This window comes from Pyrus communis, chromosome 7 (assembly GCF_041283825.1).
Source record: "Pyrus communis isolate YQ-2024b chromosome 7, ASM4128382v1, whole genome shotgun sequence".
NCBI classification, from domain to species: Eukaryota; Viridiplantae; Streptophyta; class Magnoliopsida; order Rosales; family Rosaceae; genus Pyrus; species Pyrus communis.
The window spans coordinates 4,014,961-4,042,092 of record NC_142571.1 but is presented as its reverse complement, the minus strand read 5'-3'; the positions used below and the strand labels follow the sequence as shown (position 1 = coordinate 4,042,092).

The window sequence follows — 27,132 nt, the reverse complement described above, 5'->3', positions numbered from 1 at the left end:
AACCTTTAAATTTGCGTTTTAGGTTTTTAGAAAAATACAGCTTGTTTTACTAATCTATAATTGAGACTGAAGAAAAATGGATTAAGGAGAATTAGAATTCGGATTCTCATTGAAGTTGTTTAATAAACTTTTTTGGAACTATTGTAGGAGCATTGGTTCCATGTTTACTTTGCAACAATGGAAGGAGGAAATATACCAGAGAATTTAAAAATATGGAAAATAAGAAAAGAGAATCAGACCAACCAGGGGAAAATGGAAGGTTGGAGAAAAGGAAAGGAAGTTGCTGACGGGGGACGGTTTCGACGTCGGGGAGAGCGGTAGGCCAGGGAGTTACTAGTAGAGTAGGAAGAAGCCCAAATCGGGATGTCGATTGTTTTGTTTGCTGTATTCAATTAGAACTTTAAAAAAGTTTACAAATTCATATGTAATCAATCCAGATTTTAAATACAGTTCATGGGTATTAAATTAAGATTTTAAGAATTTATAAAAAGAAAAACTAATGAAAATGACTTGAAAATTTTGAGTTTGAACAATAAGGACAAAATAAAGTGTAAAGACTAAAGTGAATAATACCAAGATTGACTTTTAGTGTAAAAATATGGTTTTTCGTTGAAGTGAACAGTACCCGGAGTTTTTTTGTTAAAATACCCTTTATAAAACTCTAGAGAAATATGAGTGTATTCATTTCAGATTTTAAAGTAGTTTATCAAACTTTATATGTATTCAATTATGATTGGAGTTTAAAGTATTTTTAAAGATGAAGGATTTTAATGAGTTTAGAGAGGTTTTATAGTGTTTTATAGGTTTTAAGAAATTAAGTCTCAACCCATAAGATTTCTAATAATTTCCCTTAAAATTCATATGAAATGTATGAAACTCCATTTAACTTCATGAATATAGAAATCTTTTAAGATCCTTCAAATCTCAATTGAATATAACCTTTTATATTTTTAATTGGCTCTTGAATTTTAAGATCTAAAGTAACTTTAAATTCTATAGCAAACAATTTTTTTGGTATTAATCAAAACGGTTGAAAAGATGAATTCTTACAATTATTTTTGAAATTTATCAACGTTTTTGAATAAAATATAAAACCAGTCTTAGTTAAATTGTTAGACTGGGTTGAAATTCTCGGCAATATTTTTATCGAGACCCATTATATGTACCCTATCCTCAATGATTGTACGTGTTCTATTACTTACCAATGAATATCTTATTGTTTAAAAAAAAAAACCAATCTTTGTTATTTTTATTTTATTTTTTTCATTGTTTTTTAAACGATAACATTAGTGAAATAAATTATTAAATATTTATAAAAAGAAACTGATGAGGATCGAATGCGAAACACGGTGCATACAAATTATTATTTTTTTTCCAGTGGTAAAGTACCATATTCATTTTAACCGAATTTATTAGAGCTAGTTTCATATACCTGTGGTTTCCCCAACAAAATAAAAAAAATATCATTCCATATTTCTGTCACTCTCTCCCTGTCCCCGACACGTTTCGTTAAATATCAAATTGGCCCCCTTCATTTCCACTCTCGGTCGGTGCAATTAAAAACCCTAATTTGCAATCCCATCCCTCTCTCTACCCCCACAAAATTTTGAAACCCTAGCGCGCTCTCTCTATCTCTCTCCTCTCTCTCCTCTCTCTCATGGCGTCGCCCGCGCGGGAAGAGAAGCAGAAGCAGGCATACGAAGGATTGGGTGCGGGTGGCAAGTTCCGGAAGACGCCGTTTCGACGGACCACCCAAGCAACACCGTACGATCGGCCACCAAGGATTTTACGAAACCCTAGCGCCGCCAACGATGGCTGGCTCTCGAAGCTCGTCGATCCGGCTCAGCGCCTCATTTACTCCGGCGCCCACCGCCTCTTCTCCTCCGTCTTTCGCAAACGCCTTCCTCCGCCTCAGTCGACTTCTACAGGTTCGGCTTTTACTGCTTTCGTGACTATCTCTGTTAACTATTCCATGGGTTTCTTAGTTGTGCCCTAAGTTTTGGGGGAATTTGTTTGGGTTTAATCATTTAATGTGGAGTTGGGATTTCGTTGTTAGGGACACCTTTCGTTCTGTTTTTGCTAATTTTACTTCCATGTTTTTAACAATTATCTTCTGGCTGAGTTTTTTGTGCTGTGAAATGTAATGAGGTTGATTTCTTTGATATTTTCTTGTTGATTTGAAGCTAGGTATGTGAGACTTAGAATTCATTGTTTTCATTACAATAGTTGTGGCGTCTATAAGAAAAACCTGGAAGTTCATCATGTTTAATGAAAACTGTTTGAAATTGCAATCGACGGAATCCAAAATTCAAGTTGGTCTTCTGAATTTCAAGTTATACATAACATGCAGAGTTACGCTATTAGGAAGACGTAAAAATCCTTTATTTTTGGTAGGAGGAAGACAAAGAATCCTTGCTCCGCCTTATTCTACTGCTGGTTTAATTTATTCTCTTGTAAATTGTTAATTGGTATGATCAATAAGTAGTTCTTGTAAGATTGAGCTTGATTGATACAGAGTCTGATGTTGGTATATCTTCCAAAATCCCCTGATTACCCTTTTTTAATTATTGTTTCACTTTATTTATGAGTAATATATCATCCTTATTAATTTTTCAAATATTAAAAAAATCATCTGTATCCTTTCTTTGAAAGGATGCTGCACCTTTTTAAGTGGTCATTGTGACTTTAACATTTAGTTGGTCGGTGGCTCCTTCCTTTGTTTCTTGAATGCAAGTATGTTCATACATACTGTTGCATGTATGTCCATGTTATCTTGCATGCCTTGTACTTGTTATCATAAAATGTCTTCATTTTTATAAAATGAAAAAATTATGATTAGCCATCGTGAACTTTCTTCTGTGCCCTTTTCAGAAAAATAAAAAACTTTTTCTCTGCCTTCTCCTCTGAGCTTAAGACTGAGATTGCTTTATTAGTTTCTTTACCAACTACTTACGAATTTAGTCTTCCATTACTTTATCAGGGGTAAACCATGAAGCAAAGGTGAAGGACAAAGAAAAAGTTACTGTGGTAAGTTTAATGTGTTAGATATTTGTATTTTAGCACTGATTGGGCTTTGCGCTTAGTGATTGGGAGTAAGCTATATGCTTATTGTTTTGTTAAAAGTCCTGTTTTTAGATGAGATTACATCATTTCTTTCTGGAGCTATTTTTAGGCAGTACATCATGATACTTGGATCTTTCTTGGGCCCTGTGTTTGAGTATTATAAGCATAGTGAACTTTTTTTCCCTCCCATTATTTAGACTCGAAATTTATGTTCACGGGAAATATTTTGTACCCTGATTTTCTTCTATGTTGCGCGCGTCTTAGAATACATTTTAGGGTTAAGTGAATATCTCAAGTTTCCTGCAAGTGCACTGCTTGGCTTTACACTACTAAAGTTATGTTAGAGGACATTATTAAGGAACAGATAATGGCCCATAAAAACTTGATATCCTCAATAGACTATTTATTCACATATTTACTCTTTGGTATAAGAGTAGTCCATGTTACATCCACACATTTTTTGTTGCCCACTATTCCTTGTTGTTTTACCACTGATGTGTAAATTTTATTTTGATTGAGTTATGATGGTATGCTATTATTTATTTTCAAGTAAAACAATTTTCAGTTCAATTCATTTCATAGATTCTTAATCATTTTTTTATGGTTTTGATATCATGTTTGACAATATGTTGTATGTAAATGTACACTGTAAAGGATCTTCCTGGAGTGCTAAAAGTCCCAATTGGTCAATGTTCCGGTCCAAGTCATCCAAGTACTACTGGTGATGGAGGCGAGCTCACTGAGCTTGAACAAATTTTAGAGCAGAAGACCTTTACCAGGTAAGTTGTTATATGCATACTTCTTTTTTGGTCTGGTCAAGTTGATATATACTTCGTGGTATTACTTCCAAGTACTATTGATGAATGGGGATGATGTTTTAGAGAGAGAGAGAGAGAGAGAGAGAGAGATGAAGTGTATGTTTGTGTGTGTTCTTAATGGAATTGATGGGGGTTGGTGTACCACTTGTGCATTTATGATTTCATCCATGGCGTGTTTGGGGCTTAGAACATTTTTTTTTTCTTTGAACATGTGTTTATCATGGAACTTTTTTTCTTCTAACATGGGCTTATCTTGATGTTGAATGTTAATCACCTCTGCAGATCTGAGATTGATCGATTGACAGAGCTGTTGCATTCAAGAACTGTTGATGTGCCAATTGAGAATCAAGAGAAAAGGTCTGAAGTGATACCTTCAAAGTCGGTGGTTTCTCATGACAGAAAGGAGGAATTTCCTAAAACTCCGTTGCTAGACAAAAATGGGATTGAGAGCCGCCTTGCTTCAAACCCTATTGTTAGTGCTAGTGTATGATAACTTACTTTCCATTTGTATATTTTGGCTCATTAGTTTGTGAAAGCCATGGTCTTGTGCGAGCTTATCTTTAATTTAAACTAATTGTGGAATGATAGTTCCTATGGAATATTCACTTTGGCTTTTTTTCACATTTAGTGGTTAAAATGTCTTCAGGTCCTTGATGAAGAAGTTGCTTCACCTGCAGAACTCGCAAAAGCTTACATGGGCAGTAGGCCTTCAAAAGTATCTCCATCATTGTTAAATTTGCGAGGTCAAACACACCATGAAGATTTCCCTATTTTGAGCAGTCTGCCATTTCCTTCAAAATCGCCAACGATGTCACTTGTGCCAAGGAATTCTGGCAGTGGCGTGGCTCCACAAAATGGTTCTGTGACCCCTAGATCTCATGGCAGGTCTGCTATATACAGCATGGCTCGAACACCATACTCTCGAGTCCGCACAACGAGTACTTTGAAGGTTTGTTTGCTATGAGAATAGTTCTTTTCAATTAATGTTGGTTTAGTTGAGTGATTCGGCATGTGGTACATATGTTCAAGGTATCTATGTAGCCATTTGCTAGAGTTTCCTGCCTTCCAAAGATTGCAGGGTTGAGCGGTGTTTGTTGGGTTTTTTTCCAGCCCATGATAAGTTGTCCTACGTCTATAAGGAATTATAGTCTTAGCGGATTAAATTGTTTTCCCAATTGGAGTTGTTTTCTCAATTGGCATAACTAGATGCCAATTAGGATTAGTAATCCTTATTGAAGAAGACCTTTATTATGTCTATATAAAGGGACTATTGTACTATTTTTGAGTTGGGAGCAAAACAATAAATTGTATACCACTCAAGGGATTAGAGTGAGAGAATATTGTAAAGTGTGCGAGAGAAAAGAAAAGAGAGTGTATTTCTTGTTCTTGTTCTTTCAGGTTTTTCGTCAAGTCCTAGTTCTAGAGATTTGGCAAGATTATTGGTTGTACTCATTATTGATATGGTGAAAGATTGTTGTTGCTGTCCCGTGGATGTAGGCACATATTGCCGAACCACGTAAATTCTTGGTGTTATTTATCTTGGTTATTTGTTTTTGATTTCCGGAGTTTGTTCTATTTTTCCCATTCTTAAATGCGATATTCTCAAAAAGTGTTATTAGAGCCAGGTTTGGCTGATATCTGTTTAGAATGGAGGGTGCAACCCGCTTTAATTAGGTTACGTGGAAATCAAGAGGAGGACATGCTTTACTGAAGTTGTTAGGAGCAAGCCAGCAAGTATGTTTGATGCTGATTGGACCAAGATGACAATAAGCGATGTTTTCTGGCAAAGAAGTCTATACTTGCCTTTGCCAATGACGATGGGTATTGCGATCAGGGGGAGCCTGGTCAAGAGAAGTCTAATCAAGAGGGTCTTGGTTAATGAGTAGTTCGATCAAGGGGAGCTTGATTATGGGTAGTTCGATCAGGGGGAGTCTGGTCATGAAATGTTCGATCAATGGGAGTTTGGTCAAGAGGAGTAATCCAATTTTTTTTGTATACCTTCCTCATGGTCTGGAGGGGGAGATTGTTGGGTTTTTTCCAGCCCATGATAAGTTGTCTTACGTCTATAAGGAATTATAGTCTTAGAGGATTAAATTGTTTTCCCAATTGGAGTTAGTTTCTCAATTGGAGAAGGATTCATAACTAGATTCCAATTAGGATTAGTAATCCTTATTGAAGAAGACCTTTATTATGTCTATTTAAAGGGACTATTGTACTAGTTTTGAGTTGGGAACAAAACAATAAATTGTATACCACTCAGGGGATTAGAGTGAGAGAATATTGTAAAGTGTGTGAGAGAAAAGAAAAGAGATGGTGTATTTCTTGTTCTTGTTCCTTCAGGTTTTTCGTCAAGTCCTAGTTCTAGAGATTTGGCAAGATTATTGGTTGTACTCATTATTGATACGGTGAAAGATTGTTGTTGCTGTCTGTGGACGTAGGCACATATTGCCGAACCACGTAAATTCTTGGTGTTATTTATCTTGGTTATTTGTTTTCAATTTCCGGAGTTTGTTCTATTTTTCCCATTCTTAAATGCGATATTCTCAACAGTGTTCTCCAATTTGACATCCGATTTCCCAAAGCAGGTTTGAGGATTTCTGGGTATAAGAAAAAGTACAGATCCCCTTCAGGTTTTGAATGTTTACTGGGATTCACTTGGTCAATCCCAAAAACTTATCTTTTAATGAATGCCATTTTTGGCTTTGGAAGGGCAAGAAAGCCAAGGTCATATGGATTGTATGTTCCATGCGGTAATTTGGGTCATTTGGATGGAGAGAAATAGAAGGATATCTGTTAACTAAAATAAAAAATTAGAAGGATCTCGTTGCCGGCTTCCTTTTCCTCAGAGTTCAGGGAATCTCTCTCTTTTTGCTTAGGCTAGATCAGAAAGTGGTTATCCTTTAAAGTCTTCTAGGTGTTTTCTCAGCTGATTGTGCTGGGTCTTTTCTATGTTCATCTAAGTTTTGTTTATTTGCTGTGTTCTGGGTTGGTCTTCTCGACCGATCCCTTTGTTGGTTTCTTGATCTTCATACAACCGTTTCTTTAAAAAAATCATATATGTTTACTGGGAGTTTGGGCCCTGACTTTGTATTTGCTTGTATTTCAGGGTGCTGGGTCGAAAGTTGATGCTTATGGTGGTGCTTCATCATCTCAGTCTGTATGGGAGCAAAGCCAACTTTCTGGATCTAAACAAGGGGTATGATATCTGATGATTATCTAATGCTACTCTTCATTTGCACTAATCACCTCCAGATTTATGTCATTTGAATTGTTTGTTTTTATTTGTAGGCCTCGAAGCGCAGATTCTCAGTCTTAGACAATGACATAGGATCTGTTGGTCCTATTCGGAGAATTCGTCAAAAACCTAATCTTCTGTCTTCAAGAGGCTTGAGCTCCCCTACTACTGCCATTCGTGGGGCAAGAATAAGTTCTGAGGCTGCTCAAAACTTGTGGAAGCCACTATCATTGGGTGAACCTAAGCACAAAGCATTACCAGAAACTGGAGACAATTCAGGTCCTAGTACAAGTTTCTCTACTGTTCCCTCAAAGTCCAGTGAAATGGCGTCCAAAATACTTGAGCAGCTTGATAAGTTGGTCTCTCCAAAAGAGAAATCATCTGAGCCCAATCTCCATACTGTGAGAGACAAATCGCCAACTAAGCTTTCCCCATCAATGCTATATGGTCAGGCTCGGAAAAGCCTGGAGGATGTGGATTCACCAAAATTTTTGGACAACGAACATAATAATAATAAAAATTTCAATTATAAGTTTGATGTTTCCGCTGATCATGTGATACCAGATGCTCGAGAATTCACCTCTCAAAAGCAGGATAAGGTTAGAGAAAATGGCCCACTTAGGATCGGTGCTCCTCAAGACTTCACCTCTCAAAAGCAGGATAAGGTTAGAGAAAATGGCCCATTTAGGATCGATGCTCCTTCTGACAGTTCAATTTTACAAATAAATGGAGCAGATTCTACAACAGAAAAGAAGGATATTTTGCTAAATGTTAAAACTACAGTTTCTGCGGCATCAAACTCTGTTCATTCTCCACAAAAGAAACGGGCATTCAAGATGAGTGCACATGAGGTATAGTTGCGCTTTATTCTCTTCTAGTAAGTTCTTGATTATCTTGTTTATTCTTTCTGGTACCATGGAATTTGAACATTATGGGTATTGTCTGCAGGATTTTCTGGATCTGGATGATGATGACGATTCAAATGTGGTTGCATCTGATTCAAGAGGAAAGGTTGAGGCATCTTCGACCAATAATACGACAGTTTACTCTGAAGTGAAGACTTCAGCTGCTCCTAGTTTAGCTTCATCCAGCTTGACAGTCTTGCCCAGTGTAGTAGCTACTCAGCCATCCTTTACATATGACAAAGTTGATCTACCGAAAGATTCGCATCCCGGTCTTCCCACTTTTAACTATGGGGGTAATGTTACTTCAGTTAACGTTTCAGATGCAGCTACTCCTCTGTTTAAGTTAGGCTCTAAGAGTGTTGACAAAGTTGCACTGCCAGAGTCTACTTTTACTTCATCACCTGCAGTTGGTGAATCCGTGAATGCAACCTTTTCACACTCCAATGCTGAAAGCTCAAACAGGTTAGTGTGTTAAATCGCTTGTTTCTTTTCAATCTTTACGTTTTGATGAAAAACATAGTTGAGGGCTCTTGAGTGTTGCATTTATTTATGCTTATTATTTTCTTTCATATGAAAAGATAGGTGGAGATTCAAGTGTATAGAAAACTAAGCTTCTGAAGGGACAAATGGAATGAAACTACTCCATTGTCTTTCATTTTGTCATAGTATATGTGTGTCCAAAGACCTTGAGGGTAGATAACCTAATACCATGAAGGCACACTGCCTGTAAATGTCGGTTAAAAGTGCTCACTGAAGGGTGGCAATCCTGTAAATGTTGGTTAAAAGTGCTCACTGAAGGGTGGCAATGAGGAATTAATCTATTGTCAAGAGTAATTCACTGCATTTTCAGAACTATAACCTTCTTTTCTAGTGGTGAAGGCGGTTAGCTTTAATGGTGGTGGTTCTTTTGTCCCCAACCAGATTGTTCATTAGTGATGGGCGGGTGGATAGGTTTGGAAATGGGTTTGAGGGGTTGCTTCTGTGATGGGTTGTAACTTGTAGTTGATACAACTATTGAATGAACAACAAAACAATAGCTTGTTTTCTATATTTTCAAAATGTAACTGTTTTCTCTGTTCCTTGTTTTTCTTTTCAATGGTCTTCTTGACCACTCGTTTTTCCCTTGTTCCATTGTCTTTTGCAATAAAATAGTGGATGTCTAAAAACAAAAATATTTAATCGGTCGTATCATGTGGATATCCCATTCATTATGTATGTGATTGTGGGTGACTTTCTGATTTTTTTACGTGTTGCCAAAATTTTTGTTATTTATCTTTGTTTTCATCTGCAGTGTACATGCGGTTGTATCTGGTGCAACTTCTGTAGTCCAACCACACAGATCAGGTGAAGCAGTTAATAAGAGTAATTCAAATGCTGGAGACTCTTTTGTGATAACTAAAACTACCGTATCATCTGCACCATCAACCACAGGCATATTCTCCTTTGGCACCCCTAATTCAAATATAAATAATGGATCAAGCCCTCTATTTACTTCCTCCACTCCTTCAATCTTCAGTAATGTGACAAGTCCAAATTCATCGGGTAGCATGAGTCTCACTGCCAACAGAGACACTGTTGACTTCTCTACAACTGCATTCACCACCAACAGTAGCAATGGTTCTAGCTTGGCTCAAGCACCTTCATTTTCAACCACGCCTACAGTCAAATTTGAATCGTCTACTGCTTCAACTGTAGTCACACCAGTTCCAGTAAAATCTCCCTTGGAATCTTTTGAAGGCAAGAACAAGGAATCATTTGGAGGCAAGAACACGGAAGACAAAGGCTTTGGTAACATTAGCAGCACTTTGTTTGCTGGCACATCTGCTGCCATTTCAAGTCCTGCTAACCAGTTCCAGGGTTCTCTTTTTGGTGCTGGCAGTGGATCTGCTCCTATTGCCCAGGCCTCGTCTGCTGCAACTGGAATTGCATCTGTTGCACAAAGTTCATCCACTGAACCTGGTTCATCAGCATCCCCACTATCACAAGGGTTTGCTGGAAACACAGCTTTCTCTTTTGGAGGTTCTATTTTTGGCCCAACCTCTACTACCAAACTCCCTAGTTCAGGAACCAGTACTGCTCTTGGTTCTTCTACTTCCTCATTGGAGGCCAACTCCGTTAGCTCTGGCACTGCCCCTAATGTATTTGCTTCCAGTTGGCAACCTGCTGAATCTCCTGTTTTTGCTGCCACTTTGAACTCTACATCTTCGTCAACTGGGTTTTCTTATGTAGCATCCTCCGCTGCTCCTGCTACTAACAGTGCACCTATTGTATCCGGAGGATCCTCCACTGCTGCTACTACTAGCACTAACAGTGCGCCTTTTGTATTTGGAGGATCCTCGACTGCCGCTGCTACTATTAACAGTGTGCCTTTTGTATTTGGAGGATCCTCGACTGCCGCTGCTACTACTAACAGTGCGCCTTTTGCATTTGGAGGATCCTCGTCTGCCGCTGCTACTACTATCAGTGCGCCTATTACTTCTGCAGCATCCACAGTTTCTTTTACAAATAACGGTGCATCTATGTTTCGATCATCAAATGGTGCATCCTCAACTTCCATGTTCTCATTCACTTCAGCTGCACCTAGTAGTGCCCCATCACAGCCTCCATTTGGCAACTCCAATCCTGCATTTCCATTTGGTTCCCCAGGTAATAATGATCAAATGAGTATGGAAGACAGTATGGCCGAAGACAGTAATCAGGCGTCCATGCCTACAGTCTCAGGTTTTGGTCAACAGTTCCAGTTTGGTCAACAGCCTGTTTCAAACTCACAACTTGCCTCTGGATTTGGATATACACCCACAGCCCCAGCGGCGATTCCCTTCCAATTTGAAGGCCAACAGAACCTAACCAACCCACAGAACCCTAACCCATTTCAGGCCTCTGGTAGTTTCGGTGCGAATCAGGGTTTAGGGGGCAGCTTCTCAGTTGGCTCCAGTGGCGGTGATGGTGACAAGCCTCAACGAAGAATAATTAAAGTTAAACACAACAGGCCCCGGAAGAAGTAAAAACTCAGTGGTGTGGTTTTTATGAGTTCTCTGTTTGTCCGAGGGTGAATAACTTGAATGCAATACTAGAGGCAAGGGATGGCTGTTGTCACCCAGAATGGTTCGATACTGATGAAGGTATAAATCGGCCTTCTCAGGTTCCGAGGATTGGATGATTCTGTTTGCTTTACCGATATTGTTTCCCTTTTTCTTTGTACTACCGAGCCAAATTTTCGCAGTTGCAATGAGAGCGTAAGTTTTCACAATTTTACACCAGTTTGTAGTCGGAACGATTATGCAATTGTATTAGTACAAGCAGTAGGTCAATGGTTTTGTATTAGTAAGTGTAGGGGATAGGCTTTCTGGCTGGGCAATTGCGTTATCAACTGTTTTGTGTACTCTGCTATTTGTAACATGAAAGAAAACAGCGGTGAATGTGTCGAAGCTTCTCTGCCGACATCCTGAATTTTTCGAGTTGCCTTGGCAGGATACAGGACGGAGCAGTGAGCACATTGTTTTTGGTATTTAAACAAAAACGGATTAGCTTCTTTCCTAATGAATGTTTTATTTTTTCCTGTACAATGCCGGAAGTTTGGAAAGGTTTGCGTAAGACGAGGTAGCGTAATGTCAGTATGTTAGAATCGCGCGATTGAAAGAATGCATCTTCCGACCCTGACCCTTAGAGAACGCAGTTGACTTGTATCTAATGTGAAGCAAATGGTGACAGATGAATTAGCCAAACCCTCGGACTAAGTTCTGTCACGACGTCTTTTGTGATGGAACTTAGCCTGTAGTGACGTAATTTAGTCTGGTGAGATAAGACTTGAGTCCTTATAAAGCAGTGCTAGAAAGGCTTTTTACTTTAAACCAGTGTTTTAAAAACTCTCAGGGCGTGCGTAGGCAGCCTTGGAGGTGGGGCTTCAACATTGCCGCCTCTGTTTTGTGGGGCGCGCCTAGGAGGTTGAGACGCACTTGAGGCGTTCCTTTTTCATTTTAAGTTTGGAAATCTAGAATTTTTTGGGTTATAGGGTCTGCCCAGCAAAGAAGATGAACACGAAAACGGCTATGGTTTTTACTAGACTTTTCATTTATTAATCCTCTTTGATGATGTTTATTACCCCACCATCCAGAAACCTCTGATCCACTGCAAAGGGTCAATGCAAGGAGCTTACTTCAGGGCAACCTCTGGAGTTTTGCTTTATCCAACCGTCTTTTTGCAATTATTGCGTTTTTGTTTTTATGCCGAGAAACTGTTTCTTGATACTCATTCCAAACTGTTTTCTGGACTTTTTATCAACATGAGGTGATCGAAAAACACCAATTCAATCTAAGACGTAAGCCCCCCCCCCCCCCCCCCCCCAATTGACGTTTTCCGTTAATGGCCGACCAAACGATCGAAGGGCTATGCATATCTTGGCAGCCATTACTTTCGTTTGACGTCCTTCAGGCCGAGTCCTTCAACAATTACCAGAACTATTAGTCAATAGACATAGAAATCACAGTGATATAAGGAAGCTAATTGTTTAAATAACAAAGTAAAAACAATATCCAATCTGACAATTTTTATGCCAAATCAGAGCATATTCACATCTTTAACAATGTTTAGCAAATCATTAGGTAATTGCTCAAGTCCCACATCGGACAGAGATTAGATATTAAATATGTTTTTGAGGATTTACAAAATGTTATGATATTGCCGAGCCTAGTAGCGTGAGTTTGTAACTAAGCAGGGCATTAAAGTGAATGGTTGCCTCCTAACTAGGTGAGGTTATGGTGGTCTTGGTCTGTTCATCCTTGGGTGAAATCACACAAAGTGCGCCCTTAAGCCCTCAGGTTAGTAGGGTTCCTTATCCATCATGGTCGGGTAGCTAATATAAAACTGCTGTTTAATTGGGGTTACTTGGGTTCACCCAAGCTACCCAAATATGTAATACCAAAAGTACCGTAAGACAAAATCAATTCATTTTCTAAATAAACTAGTATACTCCAGCACTACTCTTTTTTATTTTTTATTAGGATTAGAATTTAAGACCTCTTCCAACGTTAATATTGTATATCCAAAAAACTGAGGCTAAATTAAATAAGAAATGCACCGCAAAACATTAGATAGAGATTTGAAATCTCTTTACGTGCAAATCCCTCGTCCGAACACTCCTTAGCCAACACTACTTTTCCATTTTACAACATATACCAAGTTTCAAACAAATAGCAAATTGACCAAGGAGCAATGTATTTATGTTGCATTTTTTATTCCAAATACATAGAAATTGGGGACAGAAAAATCTTTTTGCTCAAACTATTTCTCTTCAGAACAAAATATTTCATCTGTAAAAAATTGGGCAATTCTTGTGAAATTAGGATCGACAAAGAAAGTATATTACAAGAGAATGTTTTGCCATAATCAAATTTCTGTTAATAATGGAATAGTAATATACATCGAAGAGCCTATAAACTAGGAAATATTTGCTAAAGTCCCACGTCAGACAGAGATCGGATGTTAAATATGTTTATAAGGATTTACAAAATTCTATGATATTGTCGAGCCTAGTAGCGTGGACTTGTAATTAAGCAGTGCATTAAAGTGATTGGTTGCCTGATGATGCATAATAAGTGAGGTTATGATGGTCTTAGTCTGTTCACCTTGGGTGAAATCCCACAAAGGGCAACCTTAAGCCCTTGGGTAAGTAGGGTCCCCATTCACCATGATTGGGTAGTTAATCAAAAGTTGATGTTTAGGTTGGGGTTATGGGTTCTAACCCAGGCCCTGCAGACTAAGATATGCCTGCCCTCAGAGTGTGCATTTCATTACACATTCGTTTTTTGCGCAAACCCACATCAAGGTGATAAATATCTTGCAATTTTCCTACGACGTCCTCAGAGTGTGTCCCCTTGTGTAAATGTCGATTGTAATAAAAATGGGGCAAAAAAAAAAAAAAACAATTCAATGCTAAACGGACGAACAAACAAATTATGAAACTACAAATATTATTAATTAGAAACAATAAACAAGAATGACGAGACAACTCCAAATTAAGGATTATACCTTGACTGACTTGTTCATCAAACTAAATTACAAACTATATTTATAGAGAACAAACTCTAAGAAACCCTAATATGTAAATCCCCAAAAAACCATAAATACAAAATCAAATTAAATCTCGAATTAATTCCAACACTACCGGTTTATTTTTTATTTATAATTGGGAGAGTCAGGATTAGAATTTAAGACCTCTTCCAACGCTGATGTTGTATTTGGATGAGGGTTTACCAAGTATCCAAAAAACCAAGCGTAAATAATAAGAAATGCACTACAAAAACATTAGATTAGAGAGATATGAATAGGGCCGTCTTTGAGATTTCGGGGGTCCTGTACGAAATTTATAAAAAAGCCCCTCCTTAAGATAGTATTAAAAAAAAATTAAAACAATGTATTGATGTTAGAAAACAATCACTTGAATCAAAATAAACTTTAGCACTAACTAATTGTAAGTTTACAAATGTCATTAATTATAAGTAAAAAAGCTACAAACATAATTTTCCCTAGATAATCAAAATCTGTTCAATCTTAAACAATCACACATGAAAAAAATAAATAAATAAAATTCAAAACTCTAACTTTAAAGTTCACTTGAATACATAACCTTATTATATAATAAAATTGAAAAACTTCGTTCTTTATGGTGTTATTATTGACAATCAGAATATCTCATTGTACTAGAAATTTTTATATTGAGTGATGCTAGGGATACTAAATTTGTAGGTAAAATTTTGAAAATTAAATGATACGGAAGTTGATGATTGATTATTACTTAAGCATTGATAAACGTGATTCCTATTGGTGATTCACCATTTGGTTCACAAATTTAGTCTCCTTAGTATTATCCTTTTATATTTAGAAAGGAAAAGAATTTACTCTTATAAGGAATGCACAATGAGATTTTAAAGTACTAACAAAAACAATTTTCTAAATATAAAACATTATTACATAACATTAGATGGCAAAAACATATTCCAAGTTTCAAACAAATAACAAAGAATTTACTCTTAAAAGGAATGCACAATGACATTATGGTGGTCTTGGTTTGTTTACTCTTGGGTGAAATCACACAATGTGCACCCTTAAACCCTCGTTAGTATGGTTCCCCCATCCACCATGGTTGGGTAGCTAATAAAAAACTGCTGTTCAGATTGGGGTTATGAGTTCTAACCCAAGCCCCATAGACCAAGATATGCTTGCCCTCGGCGTACTGCCTGGTGTGGCAGCTAAATACACATTCACTTTTTGTAACCCACATCAAAGTTAAGAATATCATGTCGTTTTTAGTGTGTCCTATGAGTTCATACCCACATCAAAGTTCTGAATATGAGAACTATGTCTTGACTAATTTGTTTGTCAAACTAAATTACAAATTATATTTATAGAGAACACAACTTAAGAAATCCTAATATGTAAATACCAAAAATATCATCAAATCCCTGATACAAAATCAAATTAAATCTCTAATTAATTTCTTAAATAAACTAATAAATTTCAAGAAAATGTGTCAGAAATCCATAATAAAGTCCGACCAAAACGTCCGAATTGGTTATCGTCATGCATAAGGATACTAGAATAGTATACAAGCATATATATATAGAAAGCATATATATATAGAAAGCATACATATAGAAATAGAAAGAGATAGACTAGAAACGATTTTTCTTATCTCAATGACCCCAAAGGGATATTAAATTAATGAAATTGAGATATGAATGTAATATAATGAAATAGGACGGTGTTGAGGATCCCTCACCACTTTTTTTATTGTCAGATTCGATGATTTGAAAAATATCAAAATATATAAATTAATCAAAAATGTGTGGAGAACACATCCTTTAACTTACCATCTCTGACAACCCTCTCTACTTTAACAAAAAATATAATAAAATATTTTTTATTATATAATTTAATTGTTAAAATTTATCACAAGTATTGAAGATGCTCACCATCACTGCTTCGACAATCCCTCTCACATATTTTATTAAAAGGGTATTCATGTAATTCTATTACAAAGAAGGGGCGACGGGTTTCGAACTTTGGAGAAAAACCGCTTAGTTGGTAGAAGCAGAAGCCGGCACCGCCGCAGTGGGACGTCGAGCCACTGCCGAAATCACAGACAAAAATGTGGAGGAAAGCCATAGCAACAGCAGCGGCAAGACGCTTCGGCGTCGCACTTCACTACCCGTGGCGCACGATAGCACGCCCCCACTCAACAACCGCATGCCCTTCCACCGCCGTCGACTCTGTTATCCTGCGGTCCCTCAAGGAACACTATATCGATGCCCAGAAAATGAACCCTCCCCCAAAAATCAACCCTCCATCGCCCTTCACAGTCGTCCAGGGCTCGCTTGACGGCAACGGCCCGGCTCTCAAGCGGACTTACGGCCGTGAAGAGATCACCATATCGGTAATGCGAATGGCCAATATAATTCCCGGCGATGGCGAAGGTGGAGAAGACGAGGATGCCGATGACACGAACCAGTTGTTCCTGCACCTCGACGTTTCAAAGCCCGGGCAGAAGGAGTCTCTGCATTTTCTTTGTGCTGTGTATCCGGATGCTTTGGGAATTCACTCTGTCTCCTTGCGCAGAAATGCCGATTTTTCGAGCTCTCTTGATGTTGCTTCCACATATAATGGCCCTGTTTTTGAGTAAGATCTCTTCTCCTTCCTTCTCTTTAATAAAATTCAAATTGCCAATTTGCCCATAGGGTTTAGGGTTTAAAGTTTAATTTACAGTATATGTGGTTGCATTTCGATCTTACTGAGGAACAAACTAAGCAATTTGTTTTAGAAACTCGAGAATAACTACGATTTTGGTGACATGATTAGTTTCAACGGGGCCGGAATTATCAATCTTATATGTTTGGACTTGGTGTAAAGTGGAACTAGGAGCCAGACTTTGTAGAAATCTTACCCAAGTGCTTGGGATTTTTGTTCTTTATCTTTTCTTGATAGGATTTGGATGTCTCATTGCTTCTAAAATTGCATAAAATTGTGTAGTCAGTCGCCTTTATCACGACAATGATAAGAAGATCAACTGGACCTGTACTTAATGTGTGTAGAAATTTATGTAAGCAAATGTTTACAGAAACGGGTTTCAGTTCCCAGCAAGAACGAACTATTTCGGTGCTGCTTGCTAGTGAGCTCACTTGCATTCCCCCTTTCTTCACCAAAAAGAGTAAAAAGTCCATTTAGATGTTATGTAAACATGCTCAAGAGAAGCTCTTTCTTTTGGTTTTGTTTTGTAAGGATGACTTTATGATTCTGTCTGTAAAACACTTCTCCTCTATTCCCTTCTAATCGAGAAGTGAAACTTTTGGACGCTTCTCTAGCTCAGTGATGACTGTATTTTTGTGAGTTGGTAGTTGTTCTCTCTGGTTGTAATTCTTGTTGAAAGGTATATCGGCTCAAGTTTAGTCCTTGAGAGTTGAAACCCTTGATCCTCATTTGTTTTGTTCAGTCCAGTGGCTAAGAAAAGAAAAAAAAATAAAGGTGTGCGGAAATCATTTCCTAAGCATATATGTTAACTCTGTCACTGAGATTATTGTATCCAACGATCCTTATTCAATAATTCGTGCATAAGGGTAAGGAACTTTGGATGAACTAATGCGAATGGGTGTAAGCCTCGCTGCTCAGAAACACCCAGTGCTGACCACACTGAGAGACACGAAAGCGCAGGTAACGCCAGTTGGCGAAGTGACGTTAAGCACTGTAGATTATTGTATCCCTCGGTGCTGCTCTTGGTTTGAGTTACTGAATTTCTTTTTTTCTTTTATAATTTGGTTTTGCTCTTTAGAAATTAAACCTGTCATGTGCTCTGATTTATGCATGAAAAACTGATGTATATTTGGGTTGAATTGTTCTTCAACTGACAGAGATCTTGATGAAACGACGAGGGACGCGTTCCACAATTACGTAGAAGAGCGGGGTGTGAGTGAAAGTCTGTTTCCGTTTCTTCGAGCATGGCTTTATGTCAAAGATCATCGTAATCTTATGCAATGGTTCAAATCAGTGGGAATATTCATTTCTGAAAACAAGAAGGCTAAGGATTACTAGGTTCATTAGGAGACCCAGAAAAATGTTTAGCAGTTTCAATGAGGGTTTGATCTCAACAGTAAGTGTCCATTTATGGTTTAATTAGTCTACGTTTGAGTTCTTTGGCGAAATGTCGCTTAGTACTACGGTCTAGTGGTATTCCTCCACTTGTAAGTGAGAGGTCTTAGGTTAGATTCTTGTCAAGGGCGAATTTGAACCACATTATTGCTAATCCGTTGGGAGGCTTAACCCACTCCTCTACCCTTTTAATGTAGATAGGGTGAACTGCCAATTTAGTGAAAATTAGGTCCCTAAACTATTTTTTCAAAAAAACTAGTCTAGAAATTAGGTCCCTAAACTATTTTTTCAAAAAAACTAGTCTAGAAATTAGGTCCCTAAACTTTTTTTTGAATCGGTTGGTTTCTGTGAAGATGCATCTGATTTGGAGTTTGAAACTTCTTCTTCTTCAATGTGGAGCATCGCTGCTTTTGCAAGTAATTGTTGCGCTAAATCTTGGAGTTGGACAACTTTGTCCTTACTCTGTGCTTGAGTAAGATTAGTCAAGTGGTGGGATAAATTAATTCACCAGAAGGTCATCAGTCAGGTCCTCTCTGAATTTCTCATTACTCCACCTCTAGTCATTCCAGCACAATCATTATCGGACAATAGCCCATCCTCATCCAAGTCAACAAGCACAAAAAGTAAGGACAAAGTTGCCTAGCTCCAAGATTTAGCGCAACAATTACTTGTAGAAGCAGCGATGCTCCACACTGAAGAAGCAGTTTCAGACTCAGAATCTTCAGATGCATCTTAACAGCAACCAACCGATCTAAAAAGCCAAATAGCTAAATGGATCGACTACTAGGATTCTCAAGACCCATTTGCATAAAGCCATGTGAAATTTCAGTCATCATGAGTGTAGCCTAGTCAAAATTCTCATCATTAATACTGACAAAGTAAGAAATTATTCATCTCGTGCTTCAACAGTAAAAGCAACAATCATTCTAGACAAATCACTATTCATCAACAGTGAAAGTAAGTCATTATTCGTCTCATGCTTCAACAGTAAAAGCAAGAATTATTCCAGACAAATCATTATTCATCAACAGTAAAGGCAAGTCTTCATTCATCTCGTGCCTCAACAGGGAAATCCAACAATCATCCAAGTTTCTTTTCAAAAGCCTTTAAAAGGAGGACTCCGAGGAAGGAAGGGCAAGTTTTTGAGTTTTCAGAAAATTTTCTCTAAGTTCACAATGCACTAAAAGAAAATCAAAATTGTAAACAATTTAAGTTCTTAACTGTCAAGGATGTCTACGTGCACCAAGATCCTTCTCATCAATCAATTTCTTATTTGCTGACTTAATTGTCAGTAAATTAATTGTAAGTCCCAATGTAAGTTTTGCAATAAAACTTATTTTCAAATTATATCTACATCATTATTTTCATTATGAATATTTTCATAACAACTTATTTCAATTGGCATAGAATTCACACTCACAATTATCAAACAGCCCTAGTTAGTCAATATGATCCATATTCAATCTCAACATATCAATCATCGTTTTCACCTCAACCAGTTAGTTATACCAAAACATCACCATATGTCAAGAAAAATCCTAGTGAATATCTTTTCATTATTCCTTTTAATCTCAACCATGAGCATGCACCAGAAAAAATAGTCAAAACTATATTTCCATCCAACTTCCATTATCACCCTACAGAGTCATATAAAACATTGAAATTCTATCAAGTCATCCTTAGTGAAACCGAATCCATTTCCATTAAACCACTTTACAATAAAACTCATGAAAACAAAATCCTCTTCCATTCTCCTTACATTGGTCGGTTTCTAACCGAATGAGATTGGGGAATCCCCTTTTACACAAGCAAACCACTTCATACCCAATATGTCCAATTACCCAATATTCACTATAATTATTTTGATGCCTGGACTAATATCTTTCTTCACTAGACATAAGATTTCAGTTATTCATGGTTCATTAATTTTGATAAGAGTTTTAAGTTAAATTTTCCTACATGGTTCCAAATATGGTGGTCAATCCATGGCCCAACAAACATTCTTCTACCACAAGAACTTATGCATAAACTCTCCACAAATTTTCGGCTAAAATTTGATAAAAGCAGATTCAACTACAAGGTTACACTTCTACCAATATTCATGGCCAAGTACAAAGTCCCATGAATTTTGAAGTGGAATTATGAAGTTATTACCGACAAAGTCAATAGAGTAAGATAAGTGGTGAGATAAATTCAATCACCAGACGACATTAGTCAGGTCCTTTCTAAATTTCCCATTATTCCATCTCTAGTCATTCCAACACAGCCATTAATGCTAGTCATTCCAGCACAATCATTATTAGCCATTAGTCCATCCTTATCCCTCAAAGGAATAGTCAAGTCACCCAAGTCAACGAGCACAAAGAGTAAGGACAAAGCTGCCCAGCTCCAAGATTTAGCGCAACAATTACTTGCAGAAGCAACGATGCTCCACACTGAAGAATAAGAAGTTTCAGAATCAGAATCTTCAGATGCATCTTCATAGCAACCAGCCGATCCAAAAAGCCAAATAGCTAAATGGACCAACTACCAGGATTCTCAAGATCCATTTGCATAAAGCCATGTGAAATTTCAATCATCATTCCAAGTCATCATGAGCGGAGCCTAGTCAAAATTCCCATCATTAATGCTAATAAAGTAAGAAATCATTCATCTAGTGCTTCAATAATAAAAGCAACAATCATTCTAGACAGATCACTATTCATCAATAGTAAAAGCAAGTCATCATTCTTCCCGTGCTTCAATAGTAAAAGCAACAATATTCCAGACATATCACTATTCATCAATGGTAAAATCAAGTCATCATTCATCTCGTGCCTTAACAAGGATATCCAGCAATCATCCAAGTTTCTTTTCAAAATCCTTTAAAAGGAGGACTCTGAGGAAGGAAAGGTAAGTTTTTTAAGTTTTCAGAAAATTTTCTCTGAGTTCACACTGCACTCAAAGAAAATCAAAATTGTAAACAATTTAAGTTTTTAACTGTCAAGGATGCCGGCGGGCACCAATATCCTTCTCATCAGTCAATTTCTTATTTGCTGACTCAATCGTCAATAAATTAATTGTAAGTTCCAGTGTAAGTTTTGCAATAAAACTTATTTTCAAATTATATTTGCATCATTATTTTGGATTCATTATTTTCATTATGAATACTTTCATAATAGCTTTCAATTGGCTTAGAATTCTCACTCACAGTCTACCTTATACTTGAGATATTCAATGAATTGACTGTGAATGAGAATTCTATGCCAATTGAAATCAGTTGTTGTGAAAATATTCATAATGAAAATAATGAATTCAAAATAATGATGCAGATATAATTTGAAAACAAGTTCTATTGCAAAATTTACACTGGGACTTACAATCAATTTACTGACGATTGAGCCAGCAAATAAGAAATTGATTGATGAGAAGGATATTGGTGCACACAAGCATCCTTGACAGTTAAGAACTTAAATTGTTTACAATTTTAATTTTCTTTGAGTGTAGTGTGAACTCATAGAAAATTTTCTGAAAAACTGAAAATTAAAAAACTAGTCATTCCTTCCTCGGAGTCGTCTTTTTAAAAGCTTTTGAAAAGAGGTTTGGATGATTGCTGGATTTCCTTGTTGTGGTATGAGATGAATGATGACTTGCTTTTACCATTGATGAATAGTGATCCGCCTGGAGTAATTGCTGCTTTTACTGTTGAAGCACGGGATGAATGATGATTTTCTTTTACTGTTGATGAATAATGATATATATGGAATGATTGTTGCTTTTACTGTTGAAGCATGAGATGAATGATTTCTTACTTTGTCAACATTAATGATAGGAATTTTGACTAGGCTCTGCTCATGATGACTTGGAATGATGACTAAAATTTCACATGGCTTTATGCAAATGGGTCTTGAGAATCATGGTAGTTGGTCCATTTAACTATTTGGCTTTTTGGATCGGCTGGTTGCTGTGAAGATGCATCTGAAGAATCTGATTCTGAAACTTCTTCTTCTTCAATGTGGAGCATTGCTGCTTCTGCAAGTAATTGTTGCGCTAAATTTTGGAGTTGGGCAACTTTGTCCTTACTCTTTGTACTTGTTGACTTGGGTGACTTGACTGTTCCTTTGAGGGATGAGAATGGACTAATGTCTAATAATGATTGTGCTAGAATGACTGGCATTAATGGTTGTGTTGGAATGACCGGAGGTGGAGTAATGGGAAATTCATAGAGGAATTGACTGATGACCCTCTGGTGATTAAATTTATCCCACCACTTGATTGATCTTACTCTGTTCACTTTACTGATAACTTCATAATTCCACTTTAAAATCCGTGGGACTTTGTACTTGGCCATGAATATTGGTAGAAGTGTAATCTTGTAGTTAAATCCACTTTTGTCAAATTTTGGCTGAAAATTGGTGGAGAGTTTCTGCATAAGTTCTTCTGGCAGAAGACTAGTTGTTGGGCTACGGATTGACCACCATTTTGGAAACCATGCAGGAAAATTTAACTTAAAACTCTTGTCAAAGTTAATGAACCATGAATGACTGAAATCTTATGTCTGGTGAAGAAAGATATTATTCCATACATCAATATAATCAAAATAATTATAGTGAATATTGAGTAATTGGACATATTGGGTATGAAGCGGTTTGCTTTTGTAAAGGGGGATTCCCTAATTTGATTTAGTCAGAAAGTGACCAATGTAAAGAGAATGGTAGAGGATTTTGTTTTCATGAGTTTAAAGTAAAGTGGTTTAATGGAAATAGATTCGGTTTCACTAAGGATGGCTTGATAGAATTTCAGTGTTTTATATGACTCTGTAGGGTGATATTGGAAGTTGGGTGGAAATATAGTTTTGACTATTTTTTCTGGTGCTTGTTCATGGGTGAGATTAAAAGGAATATTGAAAAGATATTTGCTAGGATTTTTCTTGACATATGGTGATGTTTTGGTATAACTGATTGGTTGGGATGAAAACAATGATTGATATGTTGGGATTGAATATGGATCATATTGACTAACTAGGGCTGTCTGGTAATTAGGACATGGTGATTGGTAATTTGGCCTGAGGCTTCCTACTGTGGAACCTAAGGGAGTGAAATGGTTGGTTATGGCTTGGGCCAATGAAGAATCTAGGTTTGATTCTTGTTTTACTGGTGGTAGGGGTATAAAGGTTGGAAGCCTTCTTTGATCAGGTTTTCCTTTTGTCATTCTTTCCCTGCAGAAATTTTCTGGTTAGGAAATCAGGAATGCAATTTTGACTACCTTTGATAGATTCAATTTCAAAATTGAAAATACTTAATATAGCTTACCATCATGCAAAAATCTGTTTTGATGAAATGTTTTAAACATCTTTTTGTAAAACATGCTTTGCAAACTTGCAGTCGACTTTTATAAAAAAACTTTTGATTTAATAAATCATCTTGAAATGCATTATACTATAGATAATATTTCTTTCTTAATAGAACTATAATTACTTTGTGCTAAATTTGATACTTCTGAATGAAAGCGAAAAATTTGTTCAGGAGATCGAAAAGAAATTGACTGTTTAAGAATAGCTCCATAACCAATTTCAGAGGCATCAGTTTCAACAATTTTGAATGAATTGGGAGTTGGAATGCCAAGACAGGGCAATGTCTTAACATGTGATTTAATTTGATTGACTATGGAAGTATGAATATTGGACCATGGTGAAAGATTTTCTTTTAAACGATCAAACCAAGGTTTGCATTGTTGCCTAAGATGTGGATAAAATTCTACAACATATTTTAAAGATCCTAGAAATCTCTGTAATTGGGTTCTGTTAGTGATTTCATCTGGGAATTTATCTGCAAATGGAAATTACTCTATCTATTGGCTGAATGGTTAACTGATGGATATTGTATGCTAAAAACCAAATTTTTGTATGAAATAACTTAATTTTGGTTGCCGAGACAACTAATCCATTTGATTTAATTATCCTAGCAAACATATTTAAGTGCTTCCAATGCTCATCTGTTGATCTAAAATAAATGAAAAAATCGTCGATGTAAACAATTGAGAAATGACTGTATAGATTAAATATTTCATTCATGATATTCTGAAATTCACTGGGTGCATTCTTAAAACTAAATGACATTACATTCCATTCATAATGACCAAAAAGAGTGATAAACGTTGCTTTGTATGTATCATCCTCATGAATTTGAATTTGCCAAAATTTAGAATTCATGTCAAATTTTGAGAAGATTACTGCTTGACTTAGTCTCTTAATTAAATCTCTTTTGTTAGGAATTGGATACCGTATCCATTCCAAGACTTCATTAAGAAGTTTGTAATTAATCACTAACCTAGGCGTTCCTCTTTCTAATTCAGCGGTCTTTTCGACATAGAAAGCAAGACAAGACCATAGTGATTTACTTTTCCTGATTACTCCTTTATTGAGAAGTTCTTGAATTTATGTTTTGCAGAATTCCATAACTTATTGACTCATTTGAATTGGTTTGGCTTTTGTTGGTATTTTCTTTTCATCAAATTCCTTGTTGTAAGGAAGTTTAACAATGTGTTGTTTTCTATGCCAGAAAGTGTTGGGAATGTCAGAACAAATTTCATTAACAAATTTCTTTTGAAAGCTATCAATGTTTTGTAACAAATATTCTTCAATTCTTTTGTAATTAATTTCTTCTTTTAAAAAATTAATTTGCTATGATTTTTTGGTAACCAGATTGATGGTTTTTGAAATACTATCTTTTTGTAGTTGTCTTAATTTTTTGAGATCTGTTTCCGTGCAGAACTCAAATGTGATTTTTTTTGTCATAGCATTTTCGTGGTTAAGTGATTGTGGTGTACTTTGAAAGGATATAATAGAGCTATGAATGGTAACCCTAAGATGATTGGGTCTGATATATTTTTTATTAGAACAAATGGTGTTTTAAAGCAAACATTGTTTTGGCAAACATGTGCTTTTGAGATTTGATATTTTAATTGCATTGGTGACTGGTTTGCTATGCTAAGGATTTATGTTGATTTATGGAAATATTTAGGAAGAACTAAACCTTCATGAATACAATTTAAATATGCACCTGAATCAATTAAGACAATTGTTTCTAATTGGAAATCTTCAATTATTATTTTTACTTTAGAATACCATTTCTGGATTCTTATTTTTTGTAATAATCCTAATACTAAGTTATGTGTTGAATTTTCTACAGACTTGGATTTCGATTCTTGATCAGATGAAGAATTATTTTGTTCTTCGTTTGATGGGGATTGGATGTAATTTTTCCTAAGAAATTCTTGTATTTGAATGTTACTGAGGTGAGAACGAATTTCCAAGTTTTCTGATTTTAGAAGCTTAATTCTTCTTTGTTTTTATTGACTTCTCTTTGTAAATTCTTGATTGTAATTTCTTTCTTAATTTTTCCAAACCTATCCATGGTTGTACTAAGACAAATTTTTGGGGTTACTTGTGGTTGACTAGTACTGACTTCTTCTTGGAAGACTAACTTCTTAAGCATTTTTTAAGTAAAATGATTTTAACTTAGGGTCATCTACTTTACTGATCAACTCGATAAGAAGATCTTCTTGTTCTTCTTGTTCATTGAGGATTGAAATTTTCTTACAAGTGTCTATGCATCCTATCTTGATGTCAGGGGATGAAAGGATACTTGAGGAGTGATTGGGAAAGGATGAACCAGATTCTAAATCATCTTCAGATTGACTATGATCTATGTCTCTTAGTTCTAAGACTTGCATTAACTAAGTTTTCTCTTCTTCAGATATTTTTAATTGGTTGATTGTTTTCTTAACCCTACACTTGTTTGCATAATGACCGAATTTGCCACATCTGTAGCAATTTCCTTTTTGTTCTTGATTTTTGGAGTGGGATTTTCTTGAGGGCTTCCTCTTCCACTTGCTGGGTTTGGGTGTCTCGTAAAATTTGTTTGTTACAAAATTCTTTTTTTTTGAATTTATATTTGTTGTATTTGGGATGTCTTCTACTTGGGTACCTATCGTAGGTTTTTTATTTTTTCCTTTTGTTGGATGGAGCAATAGGGGGTGACCCATATTGTTCACAAAATCTTCCTAATTCGTTTTTAGCTATTGATTTGTCTCTATTGACTCGTTTTGTAATTTTCATACCAATACACATTTTTAATCATTCATTCTAGATAATATTAATAATATTTTCATAAGTAAGGATATTATATGGTATGATACCTTCTTCATTGACTAAAACTTGTCTGATTTTATCATTGTTCTAAGAATCCCTGCCTAGGCGCTAGACGGTTGGTTACCATCCCGATTAATGCATAGGCGTTTGGAAATTAACAACGGGCACCTAAATCTGTTGAGGCACCTGCCTACATTGCAACTTACTTAGACAGAAAATAGATAACTTTCATTTTGAATTTTATTTTTTTTCAATAAATTGTAAGAGACTTGTTGAATACTTAAATGAACACACATTATAGGCTTGTTCCCCATATTTTCATTATGTTACAATCCTCCATAATATATGTCATTCTATTTTGTAGTTTATGATGAAATAATATACATTTTAAGTATAAACAAACATTTATTTATATGAAATATAATATATTTACTTAAATCTGCCTAATCCGCCTAGGTGCCCACCTAGGCCCCGCCTAGCTACCTAGGCGCTAGGCCTCAGCCCGCCGCTCGACTAGCGCCTAGCGTTTTTTAGAACCTTGGATTTTATGAGCAAACAAGTTTGGTAATCCATTAATGAATTTTTAATGAATTTTTCCTTCCAAAATGGTTGATTACTATCTTCTCTAAGCATGACTCTAGACATGAAAACATCTTTGTACCATTTAAAATCGCTTAGGGTTAGACATCTTAAGTTACTAAGTTGGTCATGAATTCTTGAGGTGACACTACCAGATGTTCCTATGAAATGTTCTATCATTGTGAAAAGTAACGTATTGACTGCATCTGGGACTTCTCTTCTGATACGTGCATCGAAAATAGGTGTTACTTCTTCATCTCTTTT

General features: G+C 36.4%; 2 protein-coding genes across 3 annotated transcripts; both read left to right on the top strand.

Annotated features, from left to right (window-relative positions):
- The first annotated feature begins 1,501 nt into the window (after nucleotides 1–1,501).
- Nucleotides 1,502–11,561, top strand: LOC137733668 (uncharacterized). Of its 2 annotated transcripts, none has more exons than XM_068472818.2 (9): nucleotides 1,502–1,928; nucleotides 2,981–3,027; nucleotides 3,718–3,842; nucleotides 4,164–4,353; nucleotides 4,528–4,830; nucleotides 6,988–7,077; nucleotides 7,170–7,967; nucleotides 8,065–8,483; nucleotides 9,313–11,561. In XM_068472818.2, exons 1-9 carry the CDS (start codon nucleotides 1,658–1,660, stop codon nucleotides 11,024–11,026), a joined length of 3,957 nt encoding a protein of 1,318 aa, XP_068328919.2. In that variant the 5' UTR covers nucleotides 1,502–1,657; the 3' UTR covers nucleotides 11,027–11,561. The 2 variants fall into 2 exon arrangements, with proteins under 2 accessions (XP_068328919.2, XP_068328918.2); XM_068472817.2 differs by having other exon boundaries at nucleotides 4,164–4,365.
- Nucleotides 11,562–15,941: 4,380 nt separating this feature from the next.
- On the top strand, nucleotides 15,942–18,354 carry LOC137735494 (uncharacterized protein At2g39795, mitochondrial). The gene is made up of 2 exons (XM_068474926.2): nucleotides 15,942–16,694; nucleotides 17,921–18,354. Exons 1-2 carry the CDS (start codon nucleotides 16,168–16,170, stop codon nucleotides 18,099–18,101), a joined length of 708 nt encoding a protein of 235 aa, XP_068331027.2. The 5' UTR covers nucleotides 15,942–16,167; the 3' UTR covers nucleotides 18,102–18,354.
- The last annotated feature ends 8,778 nt before the right edge of the window (nucleotides 18,355–27,132 follow it).